At 42.5% G+C, this 27,369-nt stretch overlaps 2 protein-coding genes across 5 annotated transcripts in view; one reads left to right on the top strand and one right to left on the bottom strand.

Annotated features, from left to right (window-relative positions):
• Positions 1-8,139, top strand: part of CHST7 (carbohydrate sulfotransferase 7) — a 78,634-nt gene extending 70,495 nt beyond the window's left edge. The window contains exon 2 of the mRNA NM_001193203.1: positions 7,950-8,139. The gene's annotated coding sequence lies outside the window, so the exon portion shown is untranslated. The remainder of the gene's footprint in view (positions 1-7,949) is intronic.
• SLC9A7 (solute carrier family 9 member A7) overlaps positions 1-27,369 on the bottom strand; it is a 182,134-nt gene that overhangs the window by 42,997 nt on the left and 111,768 nt on the right. For 2 of the 4 annotated variants that reach the window (XM_005228096.5, XM_002700063.6), the window contains exons 6-12: positions 13,965-14,070; positions 13,487-13,628; positions 11,571-11,676; positions 9,708-9,796; positions 9,503-9,616; positions 6,864-6,975; positions 1,305-1,458 (exon numbers count right to left, since the gene is read on the bottom strand). In XM_005228096.5, the coding sequence (XP_005228153.1) occupies positions 1,305-1,458; positions 6,864-6,975; positions 9,503-9,616; positions 9,708-9,796; positions 11,571-11,676; positions 13,487-13,628; positions 13,965-14,070 (823 nt within the window). Of the gene's footprint in view, positions 1-437; positions 567-1,304; positions 1,459-6,863; positions 6,976-9,502; positions 9,617-9,707; positions 9,797-11,570; positions 11,696-13,486; positions 13,629-13,964; positions 14,071-27,369 lie in introns of all 4 variants that reach the window. The other 2 variants (XM_024988751.2, XM_024988752.2) reach the window with 2 other exon arrangements.

A 27,369-nucleotide genomic window follows, 5' to 3' on the forward strand; every position in this document is an offset into this window, starting at 1 on the left:
ATAGGAATGCTATGCGGAATTTCTTAATGTAAGTGTTGGCATCTCAAAAAACAGCTGCAGCACAAGTTTTAGCTATTAGAAGACTCTTACTGATAAGTCCACCCAGGTTCTGCAGACCCACCCAGATCTGAGGCTAGGACATGGTAGCTCAGAAATGGTGCAGCCAGCACCAACAACTCCTGGTGACAACCAATGGTGGCCATGCCCAGCAACCCCTGCCTCCCATCAATATAAAAGTTCCAGAGGGGAAAGACTATTCTCTCAAACCCGTTTTCTCCCTGACCCCAAGGATCACTGCAAGATCCTTGTTGGTTCTTTCTTCTCCAAACTAGATGTGCTCCGCAATTGTCAGCTCCACACAAACCAGCAGCCAGCAGAGAGAGGAAAAAAAGAAAAAAACATTGCCATCTTGTGGATTTTTAGAGAATTCTTCATACCTATGTGCCACCAGAGTCTTCTCATCCCCAGCATGTTTACCCTCTGCAGATCTGAAACTGAGGCAGGTGGTGAGAGCACCTCCAATGATGTAGAAAGCACACTCAGAGCTAAAGGGACCTGCAGAAAAGCTGACAGCACACTTTCGTTTAACGTGAAGACATATGGAGGCCCAAAGGCATGAGGAGCTTGTCTTAAACCAGGGCCAGAGTTAGGGTATGGGTCTCTCAACCCATTTCAATGTCCTCTTTACTGTAAGATGCTGGACCAGCTCACAAGCACAGCTTGGAATTCAAATGCTCTTAAAAAAAAACTTAAACTTGGGTCAGTGCTCCTCCATCCTGACACAGCTAACAAAACCACAGGCAGGGGATGTCCATGAGGCTGCAAGAAATGAGGGTGATGCAGGAAATGTCACCTCTTCTGTGCATGCAAGCAAGAAGAGCAGCATAGTTTCCTCCTAAAACAAAACTCTAATTGCTTCTCCTTACTTCCAGCTGATGAACTTATTTTTCAAGTCTGTAGATTTGATTTCAGAGGAATATGAAATGCCAGACACTGTTAGCAGCTATGTCTATTCCCCGTCCTGTAGCTTTAAGACTTTTTGAATTCTTGCCTTAATGTCTCAGCATTACCAAGGTCCAGGTTGTTTCTTACTCTGCTTTTATACCCACAAACATTTTAATGATTTTTTTTTCGTAGAAAATGCAATACTCTGAATTTTTATTAATTTTTTAAAAATTTTAATCCTTCCCCAAACAAAACAAAAAAAAATATTAAAGGCTTTCATGTGCTAAGCTGTATGTAGCAGCCTCTGCGTGGGAATAGTGACATAGTTAGACACAAAACTGGCCTTGTTTCAAACCAACCTTATATTAAGCCATGACAACATGGGCGTCGTGCCTCCACCAATGATCCAGACAGTGAAGAAGACGATGAGGAGAGTGGTCGTGAACATCATCTGGCGTGCGTAGGATGCCGTGTCTCGGATGGCCAGTGCAAATGCCATCGCTCCCCTGAGGCCTGTGGGGACCAAAGAGGAAGCTCTCTTGTCCTAAGGATAAATAACAATGTGTCCCCAGACCTACTGCTTAGCCACACAGGTCTAATAAATTGTATCTGCTTATGCTTCAAAAGTCAAGTTGTTTTCTATAGAAAGAACCTTAAAGGAATTTAAACGATTTCCTCCTATTTGAAGTTTTCTTTTGCAAAATGCCCAAAGGCAATAAGAAAAACACCGCCCTGTTTTGTACAGCACATTGTGAGAATCCCATATGTGAATACCCCATAGTTTTGGATCTAATTTGGTGTGTGGCTAAATTAACAACTTTTCTGGATCTGCTGAGAGTACCTGTGAAGCTTATCCCATACCCGTGGAATCACACTGATGCTAGTATTTGGCAATCAGCAAGAAACTCAAGCACCAATGTCCACTCATCAGAAAATAGAAACATACAACTGCCCATCAAACCAAATGTGCATATGGCCTCGTTGTTGTTTTGTTGCTCAGTCATGTCTGACACTTTGTGACCCCATGAACTATAGCCTGCCAGGCTCCTCTGTCCATGGGATTTCCCAAGCAAGAATATGGATTGGGTTGCCATTTCCTTCTCCAGGAACCCATCTCCTTCATTGGCAGGCAGGTTCTTTACCACTGAGCCACCAGGGAAGCCCCTTAGAATAATAACACTCTTTCATTACTGAAAGAATTCTCCTGCTAGTAACATGAAATAAAAAGAAATATAAATAATAATATAAGCTTTCCAAGTCTGTGATTCAAGTACTACCCAAGTGCTATATAGTCATTATAAACTTAAGATACAGGCTAGGTATGAATATGTGAAATGTACAAAACAGCAGTTACTTAGCAAAGCCAGGCAGAGAAGTAACAATATAACCTGATCTATATCAGGAGATGAAGACTTCTTCTATAAAGGGTCAGATACTAAATATTTTAAGCTTTGTGGGCCAAGAGGAAAAATCAATGATATTAGGTATGTACATAAAAGAGAAAAAAAATTTTCCATGAAATTTTATTGATAAAAATCAAAAGTATAATAAGTATAATATATAAGTACCCTATTATAAGAGCTTCCCTAGTAGCTCAGCTGGTAAAGAATGCACCTGCAATGCAGGAGACCCCAGTTCAATTCCTGGGCTGGGAACATCCACTGGAGAAGGGATAGGCTACCCATTCCAGTATTCTTGGGCTTCCCTGGTGGCTCAGATGGTAAAGAACCCACTTGCAATGTGGGAGACCTGGATTCGAACCCTCAGTTGGGAAGATCCCCTGGAGGAGGGCATAGAAACACACTCCAGTATTCTTGCCTGGAGAATCCCCATGGATAGAGGAGCTTGGCGGGCTATAGTCCATGGAGTCACAAAGAGTCAGACATGACTGAGCCACTAAGCACAGTACATAGCATAAATGCCTATTCACCATGGGTAAGACTGCCTGTATAGTATGAGAATGAAAAGTTATACTCACTATATTTATTTGTATATATTTCCACTTTTCCCAACAATTTCATGATTTCATTCATCTGAGAACCTCACTGCAATTCACTGGAGCAACTCAATAAAAGTTATATTAAAAAACAGAGCAAGGTTGATGTTCTCTATTAATTTGTCTTATTGAAATACTGACACACATCTAGATCATCCTACAGCCAGCTATGACATCACTTAATATTTCAACCTTTAAATGGATGCTGTCTCAAAGAAGAAAACCTGAGGGTCTGGGAGTGATAAAGTGTGCTTCATTTTTCTTTATTAGGTAAATAATGTAGGCAATATGGAAGTGGAACCTCAGGTATTTCTTTCATAGCCTTGAGGAAAATAATTTTGAAGTTTTGATAGCAGATATCTTTAAACAGTACTGTGTATCTCTCAGTCTTTTAACACAGAAGATGATGAACACACTTTATCTAGGTGACCAAGTTATCTCCAATTCATCTTCTTCTTTTCCACTGGCATTTTTCTCATATGTATGGAGGCTCTGCTCTGTCTTGCCTTCCTGAGAAGCCTCTAATGTTTCCCAGATGCTCCTGAATAAAAGTGCAACTCTTTGGCATGGCACTAGGGCTTCTCTGTGGTCTAGACTCCAGCAATGATTCTCAAAGTGTGGTCCTCAAACCACCATCAGCAGCAGCAACAGATGAGAAAACATTACAGCTGCAAATCATTGGGGCCCACTCCATTCCCTCAGAATCACTCTCTGGTGGTAGGGCCCAAAAATCAGCTTTAACCAGCCGAATAGGTGATTCACATGCAACTTGAAGGTTTGCACCAATTCACATGAAATTTCCCTTTCCAACCTCACCCGCATTCTGCATTAGCCTGTGTGTCTCATGTTTAAACCAGACCATTCAGTTCAGTTCAGTCGCTCAGTCATGTCCGACTCTTTGCGACCCCATGAATCGCAGCACGCCAGGCCTCCCTGTCCATCACCAACTCCCGGAGTTCACCCAGACTCATGTCCATCGTGTCAGTGATGCCATCCAGCCATTTCATCCTCTGTCGTCCCCTTCTCCTCCTGCCCCCAATACCTCCCAGCATCAGAGTCTTTTCCAATGAGTCAACTCTTCGCATGAGGTGGCCAAAGTACTGGAGTGTCAGCTTTAGCATCATTCCCTCCAAAGAAATCCCAGGGCTGATCTCCTTCAGAATGGACTGGTTGGATCTCCTTGCAGTCCAAGGGACTCTCAAGAGTCTTCTCCAACACCACAGTTCAAAAGCATCAGTTCTTCGGTGCTCAGCCTTCTTCACGGTCCAACTCTCACATCCACACATGACCACAAGAAAAACGACAGCCTTGACTACATGGACCTTTGTTGGCAAAGTAATGTCTCTGCTTTTGAATATGCTATCCAGGTTGGTCATAACTTTGCTTTCAAGAAGTAAGCATCTTTTAATTTCATGGCTGCAGTCACCATCTGCAGTGATTTTGGAGCCCAAAAAAATAAAGTCTGACACTGTTTCCCCATCTATTTCCCATGAAGTGATGGGACTGGATGCCATGATCTTTGTTTTCTGAATGTTGAGCTTTAAGCCAACTTTTTCACTCTCCACTTTCACTTTCATCAAGAGGCTTTTTAGTTTCTCTTCACTTTCTGCCATAAGGGTGGTGTCATCTGCATATCTGAGGTTATTGATATTTCTCCCAGCAATCTTGATTCCAGCTTGTGCTTCTTCCAGTCCAGTGTTTCTCATGATGTACTCTGTATATAAGTTAAATAAGCAGGGTGACAATATACAGCCTTGACCTACTCCTTTTCCTATTTGGAACCAGTCTGTTGTTCCATGTCCAGTTTGAACTGTTGCTTCCTGACCTACATACAAATTTCTCAAGAGGCAAGTCAGGTGGTCTGGTATTCCCATCTCTTTCAGAATTTTCCACAGTTTATTGTGATGCACACAGTCAAAGACTTTGGCATAGCCAATAAAGCAGAAATAAATGTTTTTCTGGAACTCTCTTGCTTTTTTGATGATCCAGTGGATGTTGGCAATTTGATCTCTGGTTCCTCTGCCTTTTCTAAAACCAGCTTGAACATCAGGAATTTCATGGTTCAAGTATTGCTGAAGCCTGGCTTGGAGAATTTTGACCATCACTTTACTAGTGTGTGAGATGAGTGCAATTGTGCAGTAGTTTGAGCATTCTTTGGCATTGTCTTTCTTTGGGATTGGAATGAAAACTGACCTTTTCCAGTCCTGTGGCCACTGCTGAGTTTTCCAAATTTGCTGGCATATTGAGTGCAGCACTTTCACAGCATCAGCTTTCAGGATTTGAAATAGCTCCACTGGAATTCCATCATCTCCACTAGCTTTGTTCGTAGTGATGCTTTCTAAGGCCTACTTGACTTCACATTCCAGGATGTCTGGCTCTAGGTGAGTGATCACACCATCGTGATTATCTGGGTTGTGAAGATCTTTTTTGTACAGTTCTTCTGTGTATTCTTGCCATCTCTTCTTAATATCTTCTGCTTCTGTTAGGTCCATACCATTTCTGTCCTTTATTGAGCCCATCTTTGCATGAAATGTTCGCTTGGTATCTCTAATTTTCTTGAAGAGATCTCTAGTCTTTCCCATTCTGTTGTCTTCCTCTATTTCTTTGCATTGATCACTGAAGAAGGCCTTCAAGGCCACACACAGCAATGCTTTCCTGCCCTTCTGACCTTCTGCCTCCTGAAATGCCACTGAATCCAAGCCCAGTTGGAAGGCTACCCCGTGGACGAATATGGCCCTGGGCCCTGATTTTCTCCACATTTATGTCACATCTCTTTTGTGCAATTCACCACCCTCTCTTGGGAGAAAGTTAGCTTTTATATTGTGTCTCCCCTCAGTGGACTGTGAGCTCCCTGAAGGAGGCTGGTTTCTATATCCTCCACAACCTAGAAGCGTGGCTTTTATGAAGGGAATGCCCAACAAATGTGTGTCAGAGTGAAAGGAAATCTTTAGGGCTGGCTGTGTACTTAAATGGAGATGCAAGGGAGTAGTAGACAACACCATTGCTTTGCTGAGCAGTGCCTAATGATATGATTTTAGTATGATTCTCTGAGGTCTCCAAGAACTACTGTGTGGCAGTAAAGGGCTGCCACTTGCTGTCCCTCTTGTACATCCCCTCCCCCTTCCCAGACAGAGGTACCTCGAAGGGTCACAGTGGCCTTTTACCCCACTATCTTCTCCCTCTGCTCTGCAGGGATGCTCTTACTTGAGTCTTGTCTATAAAATCGGATGTTTTCCACTCTCACTGAACCATCTGTTCATGCCAATTGTTCTCTCCTTTCTTTTCCTTCACATATTTATTGTCCTTTATCCCTTCAGTGGCTTCTCCACTTTTCTCGGCTTTATAGTGAACAGGGGGCATCTGGGAGACAGTGTAAGTCAAGGAGAACTATCATGGCTCTTATCTTCCAGTTTGGGATTCATCTTGCTAATGTGGGTGTATTTTATTTCTTAGAAAGTTAGAGCTAGGAGGGATCTCAATTGATTATTTCAATTTCATTATGAGAGGACACTGAAGCTCGGAGGTGTCAAATAATTTGGCCTGTACTCTTCATCATTAAAGACTTATTTTCCTTCTAATTATAGGTCTGAAGCCCTTCTGGAAGATTAAGGGTTATGAACACCTACTAAAAAACAATCAAGTACTCTAAATACATATATATCTCCAGGTATATATCTCCTTGGGTGGTAGAGATAAACATGCAAATATTTTAGAGGAAAACGTTCACATGTGGTAGTATGGTTTACAAAATCAGTATCAGCTCTATTTAACATGTCTGTCTGTCTGTCTACTCAGCACTTCAGGGGATCCCAAAGAACCAGAAACTTGAATTTCTGTCTTTTTATGAACCTTATTGATTGCATTTTAATCATACTTACACTGCCTGCTTAATAAAACTCACTTTATTGACTTTTTTTTTTACCTGAAAACATCATCATGTGTTGAAAATTCCAGCCAATCTTGTGCCTTCTGCCCAAGTTGAGGAAGAAGGAAAGTGGGTAGATGTGGGCGGCTCTGCCCAAGAAGATGGCAACCTGACCACCAGGTGGAGGTTAAGGGCTCAACATGTTCCCCAAATGGCATTTTCACACAACCTCTGATTGGGCAGAGAATTTCAGGAACACCATGACACCTTGTTATGATCAGGAGAGTTGCACAGAGAAGGCAGGCTGTCTCATTTGCCTCTAAACAAGTCAGCAGCAAGTGGGATTCGACTGGCCAATTTTCCCAACCTCCAGCTCACAGAGATAATTTCTGGCCTGTTAAACACACTGTTGTAACTTTTTGATCTGATTAAACTGATACTGACCAAGTCTCTGATCTATCTAAAAAAAATGAGTTCAGAGAGAAGCTAAGGTACCATGGCTTGGGTGCAGAGTTAAGAGAAGTAAAGAGTGTGTTTGGACTCTACTGGGAGGAACAAAAAAATCATAAGAAGAAAAAAATTACTAACCTGAGTCAAACTATAAACAGACGGTTTGCTGGGTAAGGTTGTAAGCTTTGGTAAACATTCAGGGTGTGTATGCCCAGGAAGAGCCTACAAGTAAGAGGTGGGGAAGCTTACAGTATTTATACAATGAAGAAACATTCATATTCCTCACAAGGATCAGCCTGGGGAGAGTTCTCTGCCAAAGTGGCTAACATGTCTTTGGGGAGGTAAGAAATGGAGGAAAGGCAGAGTGTGGAAGAGGAACTCACTGTGCAAACCAAAGAATTCAAGGAAACTGGTCATTCGTCACTTGCTGAGTTTAGAACAGAGCCCAACAGAGAGAGGCACACTGCCCTGCTCACAGCAGGAAACCACTGTGCAAGCCAGAGGAACAGGGAGCTTCCGTTTCAGCAGAGCAACCACCAGCTGCCGGAGCTGCAGCTGTTTCAGACAGAAGCGAGGGTGGGACTCTCTTCTGCCTTCCCTAGGATATAATTCAAACTTCTCCTCTGCTTCTTTTCTCTCTCTCTCTCCTTTTTTTCCTTTTTGCTACTGTTGTGTTTGTTTTGTTTTTAACAGGAGAGAAGAGGAGTCCTCAAGTGGAAGTGGCCTTCAGGATTCACAGAGGCCCTGGCTCCCCCCTGAAAAAGGCCCCCCACCATAAACAAGGGCAGCATTTTCACTATGTCTCACAGGATGCCATGCTAAGAATACAAATCACAGTGACATGCAAGGTCTTTCTTAAGAATAAAAACACTGATCTGCCAGATCTTTAGCTCTTTGTCTGGTGAGTGTGTAAACCTAGGAAATGAGCCCAGTTGAAGTAGATAATACTCTTAACAGGCAGGAGTCTGGCATGGCATGAGGCCACTGTCTCTCTCTCTAGCCACTTGGTAAGTATCAGTTATTCCTCCACAATAAGTGAAAAGCTCAGAAGAGAAAAAACACTCCTCTTTGGGGGACCAGCATCCCAAGATCTAAGGATATCCATGAGGCCTCAGAAAAGGCAAAAGGGAATAGGCAGCAATAGTGGCCTCCTGCTCTGGGTTTGGAGCTGAATTGCTATAGTTTCAAAGCCCAGAAGAGTTCACTTTAATGAAAACAATAGGGTCTGAGGCCAAGAGAGCAAAGCCCTCATCTATCAATGCACTGCTGGGCATTCATGTATCTCCTCACTTCAGAGGAGCCAACCCCCAAACTGTCTCTCTTCCAAAATACTGCTGTCACAATGGGACTAAATCAAGGAACCGAGCATTTCTCCATTTTATCTTCTGTTCCTCTCCATTTCCTTTTTTGAAAAAAGAAAAAAAAAAAGGGCGGGGGGTCTTTTCCACCATGGGGAGGCGTGGGTGAAAGCACACACACCATGTGCAGGCTGCCTGTACCCACGTGCAGTTGAGAGCAAGGGTCACAGAAGCTTGACCTCTTGGATTGGAATTCATGTGCCAATGAGAAAAAAACAATTTGGGGGACAGATACGGGTTGCCGATTTTTAGATCTGTTAGGAAGGATGCTTTACAAAACAAACTACCACCTGCCAACCACCTGCGTAACAGAAAGGCCATCTGACACAGAAAATGAAGAAAGGGTATCTAGAAACAACATCGCGAATATTCATTGGAAGGACTGATGCTGAAGCTGAAGCTCCAATACTTTGGCCACTTGATGTGAAGAGCCAGCTCACTGGGAAAAAAACAAAAACAAAAACAAAAAACCCTGATGCTGGGAAAGATTGAGGGCAACAGGAGAAGAGGGCGACAGAGGATGAGATGGTTGGATGGCATCACCAACTCAATGGACATGAGTTTAAGCAAGCTCCAGGAGATGGTGAAGGACAAAGAAGCCTGGCATGCTGCAATCCATGGGGTCACAAAGAGTAGGACACGACTTAGTCACTAAACAACAACATCAACACAGAAAACTCAGAAAGGGCAACTAGAATCAACATCAGTCCTTGAAATCAAATACTTTTAGCTTTATACATTTACCACTTATGCCTTCTCATCATAAAAACACCATGAACCAGTGCTGGTTCAGTCACCTCCCCGCCAAACCAGAGATTATCGTTGTTATGGCTTCCCTGGAAGTGGTCATCTCTCTGTGTAGAAAATGGTGGAATCAGAAAAGGATACAAAAGCTCCAATGATGAAAACAGGGCTGAAAACGTGCTTCTGGAATGTAAACAGTGCCAGGCCCATGTAGGAGAAGATGAAGTTCTCTGCCAGGAAGTGTAATACCTCAAAGAGCTGCACGGAAAGGGAAAAGCAAACCATAAACCCCGTGGGTCCGCTCCCTCATATTCCAGATCACTGGTGAAGACGCACGGCTCTCCCTCACCTGCTTCGTTCGGCTTCTGGATTCCACTGACAGATTGTTGTAGGTGTAATGAGCTTGTGTGATTCCACAGAAAAGGACGGCTACCACACCTGGCAAGAGAATTCAAGAAAAATCCATAGGGGGCAAGGAAAGAAGCTGGAAACAATCTCTCCCTAAATAAAAAGTTAAGGTAGGAAAGCCCAGTTTATCCCACTTCCTGAAAGTTTTGGAAAGTTGCCTATTACTGAAAGTGCCCCCACCCCCACTTCTCATATCAACCTTTGCCTTCTCCCAACTCTGCTCTCCTTCAAAGCCAAGGCCCTCAGTTTTCCCCCTTGTTCCAGTTTTAAGGGTTTTCTCTCCCCTCTTCTAAACTCCTACTGAATTGACCATCTGGATGTGGCATTTAGCATTCACTCCCTCATAGAGACTGTGAAATGTGTACTGGTCACACACTTCTGTCATATTCCTCTCTGTTTGCTGAATGAATGAATTTAATTTCAAACCAATGATTTGTATTTTTGCATGGTCCAGGGATTCAGACAAAAAGGATCCAGAGTACTAGTCCATTTATCCCAGCCCTAAAAAATCAAGACTTCTGGTTAATAGTGATTATTTTGTTGTACAAGACAATTAACACACCTGTAAATATACAGGACTTTGCCTATATATTTACAGATGGTTGTCAAGTTTTAAAGGAAGTAGGTTACATAAAGATACATTACAGTATTTAGAAAAGATGATGAAAAGCACTTCCTAATTACCTGGGTCACAGAGAGCAACTGTACTTGAGTTTTCTAACAGAACAAATCCAATGATTAACTTTTTTTTAATGAGAGAATGCGAAGAAGTAACACCACACAATCACCCACACTAATAATCTATGAATCTAGCACCATAAAAACACAGTCTTGAAAAGCGGTGATTAAACAGATCAGACACAAAACAAGGAAAACTTGTGCTCACACTCATCTGAGTAGATGCAAAATGATCTTTAAAAGGATATATATTTTACTTGTTATCACTACTGTCTGTAAAGTAACGTAGCAATTCAGGGGAGGATACAAACAAGGTGGGCTTCCCTTGTGGCTCAGCTGGTAAAGAATCTGCCTGAAATGTGGGTAGACATGTGTTTGATCCCTGGATTGGTAAGATGCCCTGAAGCAGGGAAAGGCTACCCACTCCAGTATGCTGGCCTGGAGAATTCCATGGACTGAATACTCCATGGGTTTGCAAAGAGTTGGACACGACTGAGCAACTTTCATTTTCACTTTACAAACAAGGTATTAATATATTCAGTAACTTTTGCAGCTGCTGCTGCTGCTGCTAAGTCACTTCAGTCGTGTCCAACTCTGTGCGACGCCATAGACGGCAGCCCACCAGGCTTCCCCATCCCTGGGATTCTCCAGGCAAGAACACTGGAGTGGGTTGCCATTTCCTTCTCCAATGCAGGAAAGTGAAAAGTGAAAGTGAAGTTGCTCAGTAGTGTCCGATTCTTAGCGACCCCGTGGACTGCAGCCCACCAGGCTCCTCCATCCATGGGATTTCCCAGGCAAGAGTACTGGAGTGGGGTGCCAGTGCCTTCTCCGAACTTTTGCAGCTAGGCATCCACTTATGGTCAGAATGAGTACTCAAAGATCTAACTGAGTTTGAAACAATAAAGCTTCAAAATTTTATATATTTTTTAAAATACATAGCTTTGGGGGAAACTAAACTATTTCTAAGGCAGCACACAGGGCTCACTCGGCAATCCTGCATAGGGACATTCTGTGAGTGGTTTATCAACTCCAGGCCACAGCTATTAAGAATTTTGCCCTCCCCTCAAGCTCCCATAGCTCCAGCCACAATGAGGGTAAGGGCGACCCAAGGGCAAAGGAAACCCACCTGTGAACCCACAAGCTTCTGCCAAGAGGAACGTGCTCCACGACATCAAAAAGAAGAGTGCAGTCTCCAGCAGGGGAAAGCAGTGCAGCTTGGTGAACTTGGTCACGTCAGCTCCTGTCAAGGAACTGTCTCCAGTAACAAACATCACAGTCACTGAGAATCATTCTCTGTTAGCCCAGGACCCCTCCCCAAAAGGCTACTCTTTCCCTTCAACTCTTCCTTTGGGGCCCCAAAGCTGCTGCATGGTTTTGAATATAAAGAAAATGAAGCTTCTCCAGTAGAATGGAGGTTTCTGAGCACTGGGAGTCAGGGGATAGGGAGGACAGTATTCAACAGGCACACAGTTTCTGTCGCAGATGATGAGAAATGTTCTGGAAATGGTGGCAATGGTCACACAACACCAGTGGATGCACCTAATGCCACTGAATTATATATTTAAAATGGTTAAAGTGGCAAACTTTATGTTAGGCATATTTTACCACAATTAAAAAATAATAATAATGTAATATACCAAAAACCAATGAATTGTACACTTCAAATGGGTGAACTATACAGCATGTGGATTTCCTCTCAATAAAGCTGTTTTTTTTTTAATCAAGCTTTCCAAGGGAACTAGAAATGGGCTCTCTGTGCTCCTGGTAATGCCCATATTTCTGAGATGCACAGTTGAGGCCTGAGGTGTGACTGGCAGGTGGGTTCTGGCAGTGCTGGGAGTCCCTCAGGCAGACCTCGGAAGATGAGGCAGGGAGACTCTGACCTCTGTGGACTACTAAGGCCTGAGTCCATCACAGGTGCCTAATGCATGCATGAGGGAGAGAGGGAGGGAGAAATGCACAACTCCAGGGGCAACTACAAAGTGCTGTCACTTTTGGGGATTGGCAATTCCCTTCCTCACACTGCCATTCCATGGAGTGGTGGGGGGGGGGCAGCACAGCTTAGAAGCATGTCATGAGTGGTTTCACTGAGCAATATAAGTGTTCAGAGCATCAGAGAGCCTTGAGGAAGAAAGCAATCTACATCTGTACAGTCCAATATGATAGCCACTAGCCCCATGTAACTACCCAACACTTAAATATGGCTAGTCTGAAATGAGATATCCTGTAAGAGCAAAATACACACCATATTTCAAAGACTTGGTACAAATCCTGAAGGGATAAAATCTCATTACTAACTTGTATAAATTCCATTAATAATCTGTGTATTTACTGTAGGCTGAAAAGATGAGGCTCACATTTGTGGCTCCCATTACATCTGTATTGGTCCCTGGTGATCTATATGCTGTTGGAAGAAGATTTGATGAAGAACTCAGTGCACCTGTGGAAGGCTTGCCTGCTCACTCCTACACTTTGCTTTTATGCTGGTTGGTTGACTGGCTTGTTGGTTTTTAACTCAATATCATGCAGTCCTCGGCTTAAGGAAGGTCACCTTGCTAAAATTCCCACAGACAGCCCCTGGCTAGTGAAGGCCATGTTAGCCCCATATGGCCTGGAACAGCGGATGACAGCAGCCAGTCTGGGGCTAAAATACTTCACAGCCTGCTTCCTTCCATCCTCCTGACAGGTGGTCTCCAATTTCCAGCCTCCTGGCTCTTCCACTGTTTCTGTGCTGCCTCCCACACCTCCCAAATGACGCTTCCTCCAAGCTCCTGTCTCCAACTGGTTTGTAGGAAGAAGAGAAACACAAAGGTGAGGACAGAGCTAAGCCCAGAGCTACACTCTCAAACATTTTCTCTGACTCTTAACTAGGCCATCAGCTGTCAAGTTTCACCAAAGGGTGACATTTCAGGGGTCCCCAGCCCCCAGTGGAACAACCAATTTAAGATTCATTTCTGAAAGGAGGAAATGAGAACTCTCTTTTCACAAGTGCAAGGTCACATAATCATACTCAGGCAGGTGCAGAAACCACAGAAAGGATATTAGAGCAGTCACGACACCAGTCACAGCTCCCATGGTAAAAGAGCCACTAAATATACCTAGAAAAATGCCAACTGATTTAAAAAAGGCAGCAGCATCAAAGGCGTGAGTGTTCAGCCCCGCTGGCTGATAGGCAACAATAGACCTGGAGTTTAAAGAGAGAGAGAATTAGAAAGTACTGGGCTGGTTTTATACCATGGTGCTTACAAGTATTGACAAACATAGATATCTACACTCTGCAGAGCACTCCCCATGCTGTATTCATTTAATTTAACCTGCAGGAGCCATATTATGAAGGTATCAGCATTCTGATCACTGCCCACTGGACAAAGCAACATAACTTTATCAACTAAGTCTATAAACCTCATTTAGAAAAGCACCCAATTCAAAATTTAACACTTTTAAGGTGGGCCTCTGATTTTAGCCCAGAGCATTCAGGAAGCCAGAGTCTCTTTTCCCAGGCAGAAACATTGTTACTTACGAGGACAGTACAATGGCAACAGCATCATTTAGGACACTTTCTCCAAACAGAAGTGCGTAAAGGTCCACGTCTGCATGCAATTCATTAAATATCGCCAGTACGGTCACTAAAAGATGGGCCAAAAGCATATAAATTGGTTGTAGTTTCTGAATGAGGAGTGATATGATGCTTGATTCTAACAACACTGCGCTTTCCACTGTAATCCCATCACACTCTGAAAATACTTCTACTACAGAACTTTAAAAATCATCACAATTAATGCAACTTGGCTCTACTGATAAGTTGAAATCTCATTTAAGGCAGAAACCCTATTTTATTTTTAATTTTATTGAAGTATGGTTGATTTACTATGTTGTGTTAACTTCTGCTGTACAGCAAAGTGATTCAGCTATACACATATATTCTTTTTCATATTCTTTTCCATTATGGTTTATCACAGGATATTGAATATAGTTCCCTGTACTATACAGCAGGACCTTGCTGTTTATTTATTCTATATATAATGGTTTACATCTGTTAATCCCAAATTTCCAACCCATCGCTTCCCTACCCTCCTCCATCTTGGCAACCACAAGTCTGTTTTCTATGTCTCTATGTGAGTCTGTTTCTGTTTCACAGATAGGTTCACTTCTGTTGTATTTTAGATTCGACATATAAATTATGTCATATGCTATTTGTCTTCCATTGTCTTATTTCACTTAGTATAATTTCTAGGTCCATCCACATTGCTGCAATGGAACCCTATTTTATTGATCATTGTGCTCCCAGATTCTAGCATAGGGTCAGGGCACAGAGAAGGCTTTACTAAAGATATGTAAAATAATCCAAGTCCTCATTTATAACAGACTATACATAATTACACTTCTCACGGGTTTCACATTTCACAGGTATTTAAAAATCAACTTTTTTCCAGACCAGCAGTTCTCACACTTTTGATCTCAGGACTCCTTTACATCCTTAAAAAATTCTGAGGCTGGCAAAGAGTTTTAGTTTTGTGGGTTATAGCTTTCAATACTTACTGTATTGAGTAAAACAAAAAATTTAACTTATTAATTTAAATTACTAGTAAACCCACTCTATATTAACATTTTTTACTGAAAAATAATAATTTTTTCCATAAAATAGTGTAAAGACAACTACTGTTTTACATTTTCTCAGGTCTTTTTAATATCTGATGTAATGGAACATGGTTTTCACATCTGTTTCTATATTTCATCAATAGGGAGTCAGTGTCACAGTTATGTAAGCCCTGGAAAACTCCACTCAACAGTACACTTCTAAGAAAGAATGTAAGCAAAAAAGACAAATGATATACTACTGCTAAGTTACTTCAGTCGTGTCTGACTCTGTGTGACCCCATAGACAGCAGCCCACCAGGCTCCCCTGTCCCTGGGATTCTCCAGGCAAGAACGCTGGAGTGGGTTGCCATTTCCTTCTCCAATGCATGAAAGTGAAAAGTGAAAGTGAAGTCACTCAGTCGTGTCCAACTCTTTGCAACCCCACGGATTGCAGCCCACCAGGCTCCTCCGCCCGTGGGATTTTCCAGGCAAGAGTACTGGAGTGGGGTGCCATTGCCTTCTCCAGATATACTACTATTACTCTTAAATCAGTTTTGACCTTATGGAACCCCAAAAGGGTTTTGGAGTTTCTGGACTTTGGTTCTACTGATAGTTGAGGCCATATAACTCTTTGTCGTGGGGGCCACATGGTGTGCCATAAGATAGTTTAGCAGTACCCTTGGCCTCTACCCACAAGATACCAGTAGCACCACACACTCTGCCCTGCCAAGCTTTGAAAACCAAAAATGTCTCCATACATTGCTGAACATGTGCTGTGGTGGGGCAAAATCATTCCCAGTTAAGAACCACCACTCTAATCTGTACACACAGGTGGGGTTCACTCGCAACACTCACATTCAACTACCTTTTGTTTTGTTAGTTTCTGCCATAAGAAACTGAGGAACTAAACTCACTTCTTTAGTTTCCCTTGTGGTAAGTGCTACCTTTTGCTGCCTGGAAGAGGGTGAAGCCTGGATACAGTGTGGTCATCTTGCCTCCATGGGGCAGTTCAGTCACTCAGTCATGTGTGACTCTTTGCAACCCCATGGACTGCAGCACGCCAGACCTCCCTGTCCACCGCCAACTCCCAGAGTTTACTCAAACTCATGTCCATTGAGTCAGTGATGCCATCCAACCATCTCATCCTCTCTTGTCACCTTCTCCTCCCACCTTCAATATTTCCCAGCATCAGGGTCTTTTCCAATGAGTCAGTTCTTCGCATCAGAGGGCCAAAGTATTGGAGTTTCAGCTTCAGCATCAGTCCTTCCATTGAATATTCAGGGCTGATTTCCTTGAGGATGGACTGGTTGGATCTCCTTGCAGTCCAAGGGACTCTCAAGAGTCTTAGCCAACATCACAGTTCAAAAGCATCAATTCTTCACTGCTCAGCTTGCTTTATAGTCCAACTCTCACATCCATACATGACTACCAGAAAAACCACAGCTTTGACTAGACGGACTTTTGTTGGCAAAGTAATGTCCCTGCTTTTTAATATGCTGTCTAGGTTGGTCATAACTCTTCTTCCAAGGAGCAAGCATCTTTTAATTTCATGGCTGCAGTCACCATCTGTGGGAGCAGTGGCTGCACAGCGTGGGGGCAGCAGTGAGGAGATACCCCACATCTAAGGGCAGAGAAGCCCCAAGAAGATGGTAGGCGCTGGAGCAGCAGCTGCGTAGTTGCTGCATGGCCCTGGAGCATCACTGAGGAGATATCCCACATCCAAAAGCAAAGGAGAAGCCCCAGAACGATGGTAGGAGGGGTGAAATCACCTTTAGAATTAAACCCCACACCTGCCAGAAACACTTAGAGGGCTCAAACAAACCTTGTGTGCACCAGGACCCAGAGACCCCACAGAGACTGAGACAAAACTGTGTTTGAGTGTCTCCTGTGGAGGTACAGGTCAGCAGTGGACTGCTGTGGGGGCAGGGGCTCTGGGTGCAGCTGACGTGGGTATGGCATAAGCCCTCTTGGAGGAGGTCACCATTAACCACACCATAGAGCCGCCAGAACTTACACAGGACTGGGAAACAGATTCTTGGTGGGCAAAAACAGAACCTTGTGTGCACCAGAACCCAGGAGAAAGGAGCAGTGACCACACAAGAGACTGACCCAGACTTGCCCTTATGTCTCCAGGAGTCTCTGCCAGAGGCCTGGGTCAGCGGTGGCCTGCTGCAGGGCTGGGGGCACTGAGTGTAGCAGTGCATGCATGGGACCTTGTGAAGGAGGTCACCATTATCTTCATTACCTCCACCACAGTTTAGCCCAGGTAAATAATAGGGAGAGAACACAGCCCCACCCATAAACAGAAAATTGAATTAAAGATTTACTGAACATGGCCCCGTCCATCAGAACAAGACCCAATTTCCCCCTCAGTCTGTCTCTCCCATCAGGAAGCTTCCCATAAGCCTCTTATCCTTATCCATCAGAGGGCAGACAGACTGAAAACCACAATCACAGGAAACTAACCAACCTGATCACATGGACCACAGCCTTGTCTAACTCAATGAAACTATGAGCCATGCCATGTAGGGCCACTCAAGACAGACAGGTCATGGTGGAGAGTTCTGACAAAATGTGGTCCACTGGAGAAGGGAATGGCAAAGCACTTCAGTATTCCTGCCTTGAGAACCCCATGAACTGTATGAAAAGGCAAAAAGATAAGACAATGAAAGATGAATTTCCCAGGTCGGCAGGGGCCCAATATGCTACTGGAGATCAGTGGAGAAATAACTCCAGAAAGAATGAAGAGACAGAGCCAAAGCAAAAATAACACCCAGTTGCGAATGTGACTGGTGATGGAAGTAAAGACTGATGCTGTAAAGAGAAATATTGCATAGGCACCTGGAATGTTAGGTCCATGAATCAAGGCAAATTGGAAGTGGTCAAACAGGAGATGGCAAGAGTGAACATCAACATTCTAGGAATCAGCAAACTAAAATGGACTGGAATGGGTGAATTTAACTCAGATGACCATTATATCTACGACTGTGGACAAGAATCCCTTTAGAAGAAATGGAGTAGCCATCATAGTCAACAAAAGAGTCTGAAATGCAGTACTTGAATGCAATCTCAAAAACAACAGAATGATCTCTGTTCATTTCCAAGGCAAACCATTCAATATCACAGTAATCCAAGTCTATGCCCTGATGAGTAATGCGGAAGAAGCTGAAGTTGAAAGGTTCTATGAAGACCTAAAAGACCTTCTAGAACTAACACTCAAAAAAGATGTCCTTTTCATTATAGGGGACTGGAATGCAAAAGTAGGAACTCAAGAAATAACTGGAGTAACAGGCAAATTTGGCCTTGGAATACAGAATGAAGCAGGGCAAAGGCTAATAGAGTTTTGCCAAGAGAACTCACTGGTCATAGCAAACACCTCTTCCAACACAAGAGAAGACTCTACGTATGGACATCACTAGATGGTCAATACCAAAATCAGATTGATTATATTTTTTGCAGCCAAAAATGGAGAAGTTCATACAGTCAGCAAAAACAAGACCAGGAGTTGACTGTGGCAGAGACCATGAACTCCTCATTGCCAAATTCAGACTTAAATCGAAGAAAGTAGGGAAAACCACCAGACCATTCAGGTATGACCTAAATCAAATCAAATACAGTGTAAGTGACAAATAGATTCAAGGTATTAGATCTGATAGACAGAGTGCCTGAAGAACCATGGACAGAGGTTCAAGACATTGTACAGGAGGCAGGGATCAAGACCATTCCCAAGGAAAAGAAACATAAAAAGGCAAAATGGTTGTCTGAGGAGGCAGACAGCTGTGAATAAAGGAGAAGCAAAGGCAAAGGAGAAAAGGAAAGATATACCCATTTGAATGCAGAGTTCCAAAGAACAGCAAAGACAGATAAGAAGGCCTTCTTATCTTAAATGAACAATGCAAACAAGTAGAGGAAAAGAATAGAATGGGAAAGACTAGAGATCTCTTCAAGAAAATTAGAGATACCAAGGGAACATTTGATGCAAAGATAGGCTTGATAAAGGAAAGAAATGGTATGGACCTAACAGAAGCAGACAATATTAAGAAGAGGTGGCAAGAATATACAGAAGAACTACAAAAAAGATCTTCATGACCCAGATAATCATGATGGTGTGATCACCAACCTAGAGCCAGACATCCTGGAATGTGAAGTCAAGAGGGCCTTTGGAAGCATCACTACGAACAAAGCTAGTGGAGGTGATGTAATTCCAGTTGAGCTATTTGAAATCCTAAAAGATAATGCTGTGAAAGTGCTGCACTCAATATGCCAGCAAATTTGGAAAACTCAGCAGTGGCCACAGGACTGGAAAAGGTCAGTTTTCATTCCAATCCCAAAGAAAGACTATGCCAAAGAATGTGTTAACTACCACACAATTGCACTCATCTCACACGCTAGCAAAGTGATGGTCAAAATTCTCCAAGCCAGGCTTCAACAGTACGTGAACCGTGAATTTCCAGATATTCAAGCTGGTTTTAGAAAAGGCAGAGGAACCAGAGATCAAATTGCCAACATCCGCTGGATCATTGAAAAAGCAAGAGAGTTCCAGAAAAACATCTATTTCTGCTTTATTGACTATGCCAAAGCCTTTGACTATGTGGATCGCAATAAACTGTGGAAAATTCTGAAAGAGATGGGAATACCAGACCACCTGATCTGCCTCTTGAGAAACCTATATGCAGATCAGGAAGCAACTGTTAGAACTGGACATGGAACAACAGACTGGTTCCAAATAGGAAAAGGAGTACGTCAAGGCTGTATATTGTCACCCTGCTCATTTAACTTATATGCATAGTACATCATGAGAAACGCTTGGCTGGAAGACGCACAAGCTGGAATCAAGATTGCCGGGAGAAATATCAATAACCTCAGATATGCAGATGATACCACCCTTATGGCAGAAAGTGAAGGACTAAAGAGCCTCTTGATCAAAGAGGAGAGTGAAAAGGTTGGCTTAAAACTCAACATTCAGAAAACTAAGATCATGGCATCCGGTCCCATCACTTCATGGGAAATAGATGGGGAAACAGGGGAAACAGTGGCTGAGTTTATTTTGGGGGGCTCCAAAATCACTGCAGATGGTGACTGCAGCCATGAAATTAAAAGATGCTTACTCCTTAGAATAAAAATTATGACCAACCTAGACAGGATAGTAAAAAGCAGAGACATTACTTTGCTGACAAAGGTCTGTCTATTAAGGCTATGGTTTTTCCAGTAGTCATGTATGGATGTGAGAGTTGGACTATAAAGAAAGCTGAGTGCCAAAGAATTGATGCTTTTGAACTGTGGTGTTGGCTAAGACTCTTAAGAGTCCCTTGGACTGCAAGGAGATCCAACCAGCCAATCCTCAAGGAAATCAGTCCTGAATATTCATTGGAAGGACTGATGCTGAAGCTGGAACTCCAATACTTTGGCCCTCTGATGCGAAGAACTGACTCATTGGAAAAGACCCTGATGCTGGGAAAGACTGAAGGCGGGAGGAGAAGGGGACGACAGAGGATGAGATGGTTGGATGGCATTACCGACTCAACGGACATGAGTTTGAGTAAACTCCGGGAATCGGTGATGGACAGCGAGGTCTGACATGCTGCAGTCCATGGGGTCACAAAGAGTCAGACACAACTGAGCGACTGAACTGAACTGACATGTCTTTTACTCTATGGCTTCCCCCTTTCGTTCCTTTCTATTAGCTCTCTTTTCATAATTCCCTATTGTTTAGTTTTCTCTTTTCTTAACTGTCCAATCCTGATGTATACAGTTCTAACTTCTATCGTTTTGTTAACTTCCTTTTGCTTCTGTTGGCATATTAATAAAGTTTCATCTTCTTTGTGAGCCTCTTTTTCTGGTATGACTTCATTATCTGTAACTTTATTATTCAGAGGGGTTATCCCCACTTTTTCTTCTGTTTACATGAAATTCAACCTCAATCCATTTCTGCTGCTCACAGTAAGTGAGGTGGGTAGAAGCCCAGAAGAGCTTTCCTAGTTTCATGGCTCTATGGCTCCCTCTTCTGGTTTTACACTGAAATATTAAAAAATACAGCCTCTGGGTGCAGCCACCCCCTCAATACAACCACTTCCTCAATCTGAGATCTACTTCCTCTGGTCTCCTTCACCATTAAAATCTGAGCTTTCTTTCTCCTTTAATGCCCCATCAATCAAGGTCAGTGGTCCGAGCAGGTCATTTTTAGGGAGTACCTCTGTTGTTGCAGAGAGATCTTCCACAAGGGATTTCCTGAGAGCCCTGAGGACCCAGGTCCCTCCAGCAGTCTCACAGCTCCTCCAGTCTCCTTGCCCTCACCCACAAATGGGAGCCTGAAAAGCCTTCTCCCAATATCAACTATTGTTACCTGACAGAAGCATAAAATTCTTGACTCCCAGTGGGGACCCGTTCTTTTGAGTGTGAATACTTGTGGGATATTTCTGGGTGCCCTGACAATCAAAACAACCAGTAGTCCCATCTTCCCTTTGCTTCCTCCAGCATAGCTGCTGTTCTTATCCCAAAGTCTCACTGCTGTGGGTAGTTTGACCCCACCGGTTGATATCAGGGGATTCATCAAGATACTCTGTCAGCTAGTTCAGTCTGTTTTCTCTTTTGCTGTCCTGCTTGCTCTATTTTTGATAGAGATTAAGGGAGATTCCCAATCTACCCCTCATTGTGCCCTTCTTTACAAAAAGTTTAATTCATTTTTTTGAGAGTAAACAAAAATAATTTGGATTTGAAAAATGTCAACTATATCACAAGGCAGATCCAGATAATCATAAATCTAGGCAATTAAATCACTACTGTAAGCATTCAGATGTGAACCAGACATCAACATGGGGCATCACCAGCAGGCCTACTTTCTAGAAGACAGACATGTCATCTCTTCATAATACATCTTCAGTATATAAGGTCAATCTCTTTCTTCCACCCCTAAAAACAGTTAAGCAAGTTACACAACCAGCAAAATCTTCAGGGATTAGGCTAAAAAAAAGTTCTTGTCTTGTGGATTATATATTACATGAACAATATGTGCATCTCCTTACATAAGACTTGTGATGGTTAATTTTATTTGTGAACTTGACTGGGCCATGGGGTACCCAGATATTTGATTAAACACTATTGTAGATGTGTCTGAGGTTTTGGATGAGATTAACATTTGAATCAGTAGACTGAGCAAAGCAGATGGCCCTCCTCAATGAGGGTGGGACTCATCGAATTGGTTGAAGATTTCACTGCAGATCTTGGGACCTCTACAGTTTCCATAATCACATGAGCCAAGGCCTTATAATCAATTAATATCTTGTTCCCTCTCCTCCTCCCAACTATGTACACACACACACACACATATCTATTTATTCTGTTTCTTTGAAAAACCCTAATACAAAATTGTTACTCTAGTTTATTATTATATGACATAAAAACTGTCTTGTTTTGAACCCAATGTTGAAGAAAAATTATCAAAACAACAACAATAATTAAGGTTTTACCAGGAAGCAGGCACTATGATAAACATTTTACAATTTTGTTTAGTCCTCATGAAAACCCTAAGTGGGTAGTATTATCATATCCCCCAATTTAGAGATGAGAAAACAGGCCCTGTGTGATGGGCTGTTTTCCTGCTGCAGTATCAAACTTCCCAAAATCTCAGTGGTTGGACCTGACTGAAGTTTTATTGATTACTCATACAGTATGTCTACTGGGGGTTGGCACCAGAGGCCTCTGTTCACAACAGTCAGTCACTCACTCAAGAACTGAAGACTGGTGTAGGTCAGTCTCAGTGAGCAGAGCATAGGGCTGGCAGTCCAGGAAACCTGGGTTCCAGGACTTTATCGGCAAGGGTCCTGGCAAGAACTAGATGAGCAATTTGAGGAGTGTTTAAAAAGGGATTATTTATAGACGTGTAGAGAGAGTACAGGGCTTCCCTGGTGGCTCAGATGGTAAAGAATCTGGCTTCAATGCAGGAGACCGGGGTTCGATCCCTGGGTTGGGAAGATCCCCTGGAGAAGGAAATAGCAACCCACTCCAGTATTCTTGTTTGGAAAATTCCATGGATGGAGGAGCCTGGTGGGCTACAATCCATGGGGTTGCAAAGCATCGGACACGACTGAATGACTAAGCACAAGCACATAGAGAGTATGGGAAAGAGGGAGTGCAGTTACCTGCAGCTGAAAACAGGGAGCTTTTATGCCATCCCTGAGCCTGAAGGAGTGACTGTCAGAACCAGGAGCTATGTGGAGAGGGTCACTCAACAGGAGCTGTGACCTCTGATCAAGAGAAACAGGCAGCCCACAGGGACCGTGCATGTCTACCCCTGTTTCAGTCTCTTACTGGTGCTGCCCCATGGACAAATCCAATGGGAAAGGAGAAGGCATAGGAACCTTTGAAATCTTCTGTACAAGTCAGCCTCCCAGTGCCAAGAAGAGAGTGGAGAAGGATGGTGTGTAAACCTGGAGGGGCAACTAGAAGCCATCCAATAATGCACAGCAAAGTCCAAAGACTTAATAAAGTGAAGGCTTGAGCTACATAATTTTCAAAAGCCCTTTTGACTTTTAGACACTATTTTCCTAAAATACTACTGTGAAAGTGAAAGTCACTCAGACGTGTCTGACTCTTTGTGACTCCATGGACTATACAGTCCTTGGAATTCTCCAGGCCAGAATACTGGAGTGGGTAGCCTTTCCCTTCTCCAGGGCATCTTCCCAACCCAGGGATCGAACCCTGGTCTCCTGCATTGCAGGCAGATTCTTTACCAGCTGAGCCACAAGGGAAGTCCAAAATACTACTATACCAATAGCAAAAATATAATGTACGGTTAGCTTATTTATCTATGATGATAAATGCTAGCTTTATAATTAATTTTAATAATTAACACTTTGCACTAGTCTAAACTTGGCTGTTCTGATTTTCAATCTCTCATTCTCCCTGCCCATCACCTTAGAAAGCAAGGCAGGAAGTCTCCCATGGCCCTCCTGGGCAACCCTGTGTCCGACCAAGATGAGGACTACAGGTGTGGACAATCAGGTGATGGCGGTGGGCAGGGGGGTGGGGAGATAGGCAGGGGATGACAGACTAGGCAGGTGACTTCTAAAGACAGGGAGTAAACAAGCTGCTCGCCTCACAGCTCAACCCTTGGAATCAGAGAGAACAGGGTCACAACAGCTGTTTCCAACTGGACATGGACTGAGAAATCATAATTCACTGACTGAAGACAGCTGTTACAGGTATCTTAAAAATGTGGGGAAAATAAAAGAATAACAGAAAAAGAAAGAATGAGAAAATATCAAGAACCTGACTTTGTTCATTCAACTAACTTTTCCTGAACACTCCATTTGTATACAAAAGAGCACTGAGCACTTGTAAACCCTCGGCACAAAGCAGCAAGTAAAGTTATGTAAGAAAAAGACCCGACTCTAGAGCTGTAAGAGCTACTAACTGAAGCAGTAAAGGAATAATAACTGTAAAGGAAGAATAACTAGGCAAGTGGCAGATTTGAATTCAGTTTCAAAGACTAAGCAAAAGACTGACCAGCCTGGGTGGTGCAATTAGAAAATTACTTTTTGACAGCACTGATCACAGGTTTTGAAACCTATGAATGGGTCTGGTTTTCTTGAGGGGTGCAAAGGTGCCAGGACTACAATGAGAGGAATCACCACATAATGGTTCATAGGAACGGTGCTCATTTCCTCTGGTAGCTGTTTACAGCTATGTACTATGGGTTGGAAACATATATTTTTTTTCCTGAATTGTGGATCCAATTTTAGTCCAGTGCACAAAGATGGCACATGGCACTCATGGCACACAAGTACAGAATGGAGAGGGCTTCTGGTTACAGAGCAGCCTACATCACCCCACACATACACTGTTCCCATCAACGGGAAGACCAAAGACTGGAGCCAAGTACAGTGAAGTCACAAACAAGGACTTTTATTTTTTCATATCCCTCAATATCACAACATAACCCCAAATCAGAATTTTTGTTGGATACACCATGCACAAGAAGTCAATCTAGTCTTATGTTTCCCTCTAACTCTACACTGAAGTTTTTATTTCTTTTATGGCCCAAATTCTCAAACAACAGATTTTTAGGAAGCTGGTAAAACACTTTCAATTTACAAAAACATTATACATTTCAGAAAGATTTCCATTAAAAAGAAGTTAAAGTTAATGTTCCGATGTTTAGTAAGTTTCAAATTTCAATTTTCTAGAACTTCCATTTATATAAAACCCTTACAGTGCCAATCTTCACGGGCCAAATAAAAATGGTGTGTCATGGTAATGCCTTCCATTATTTTCTACCACAGTATGGACACATTAAAGTGAAGTAAATAATTACAAAGATAATATGGAAAAATAAACCTTTCTATCCAATTAAATGCAGCAACACTAATAGTTCAGAAGACAGTATCAATAATCTTTATGTTACACTAACTTGCCTTTGCTTATCAGTGGTACCAGTAAGATATTAGTAATAAACTTATAGATGAGTATAGTTAGTAATATATTTTCAGAAACAATAAACATCTTTCTTAGACTTTAAAGAATTGTTTTTCAATAGACACACATCCGGAAATGTCACAGATATTGTAGTATTAGAATAATAAAGCTACATTTCAGAGTACTTGTGTTAAATGGTAACCTATTATTAAACATACACACAGGGAAAACACAGAAATCTCTGCCTGAGTCTGAAAATGTTTATTAGTTCAGATCAGTTGCTCAGTTGTGTCCGACTCTTTGTGACCCTATAGACTGCAGCACGCCAGGCTTCCCTGTCCTTCACCAACTCCCAGAGTTTGCTCAAACTCATGTCCATTGAGTCGGTGATGCCATCCAACCATCTCATCCTCTGTCATCCCCTTCTCTTCCTGCCTTCAATCTTTCCCAGCATCAGGGTCTTTTTATAGAGACCAATATAATCAGCAGATGCTATGCTCAATGCTTTACATGCATTATCTCATTTAATCTTCACACCAGCCCTTCATAATAGGAAATAGGTACCATTACTCCTAATTAATAAATGAGAAAACTGACACTCAGGAGATAAAGTGTGCCCAGGACACCCAGTCAGCAGCTGGCAGGGCTAGAACTCAAACCACCACTTGCAACTCCACACCCCACATTCTTGTCACAAACAAGGGTGCTTCAACCAGCCAAGTCTTCACTATCAGTTTACTTAGAGTGTTTGTAAGAAAATAGGGGGTGAAAGAGGTCAATGCTTTTCGGATCATCGAGATTTTTCAGAGCCACACAACTGTCTAGAGCTGTGCTATCCAATGTGGTAGCCACTAGCCACTTGGAGCTATGTGGGATGGGGAGGGAGGTGGGAGAGTGTTCCAAAAGGGAGGGGATATATGTATACCTATGGCTGATTTGTGTTGAGGTTTGACAGAAAACAGCAAAATTCTGTAAAGCAATTATCCTTCAATAAAAATAAATTAATTAAAAAAAAAAACCAGTTCTTTGGTTGCACTACCTCACATGTCAAGTGTTCAATAGCCACACATAGCCACTGGCTACTGTAAAGCACTAGGAAGATTATGGAATATTTCTATCATTGCAGATAGGTCTGCTGGCTAGCACTGATCTAGAAGACCCCCAAGAGGCACAGGGAAGTTGTTTGGGGGGGGGGGAATTTTAGTATCTTAGAGATCATCACTGCCCAGAATATTAGAGTCATCACCGACACTAAAAAGACCTTTCCATCTGTACTATGAGAACAAGATTAGCTCTTTCTCCATAAATTCTTTCCCTACAATGGTGTGCTCAGTAGTTAACATTAGAGGAAAGAATAGCTGTAACTATTTTATGTGAACTAATTCAATTATGGGTTCCAACTTGAAGAGGAGAGCCTGTTTGTTTATTCTGAGCTGCAGGGGAGGAAGGGTATATAATAATTCCACTTTTAAGAACTGGTTCAAATAACACTTGAAAAATACAAGGTAACAGATTTATGAATAGGAACCACACCACAGTGTATAGGAACATTGCACAAAAGGACTTCACAAATTAAATTACATTCACTACAGTACTAGTGTACATTTCTACTAAGCAAAGATATTATTTAAACCAAATGATATGCTCCTAAAAAGAAGGCAAAAGCATAACACTGAGAAAAAAAGACAGTCTAAGTGAAAAACTTAGGACCAAATTAGACATTCTAAAATGAAAGACAAAAAGGAGGAAACACAGGTGGAAACAACTCAAGTGCTTGTTGGCAGATGAATGGATAAGCAAAAATATGGTATATTCATACAATGGAATATTATTCAGATTTAAAAGGAAGGAAATTCTGACACATGTTACAACATATATGAACCCTGAGGACATCATGCTAAGGAAATAAGCCAGACAAAAAGAGACAAATACTG

This window comes from Bos taurus, chromosome X (assembly GCF_002263795.3).
Source record: "Bos taurus isolate L1 Dominette 01449 registration number 42190680 breed Hereford chromosome X, ARS-UCD2.0, whole genome shotgun sequence".
Classification (NCBI taxonomy): domain Eukaryota; kingdom Metazoa; phylum Chordata; class Mammalia; order Artiodactyla; family Bovidae; genus Bos; species Bos taurus.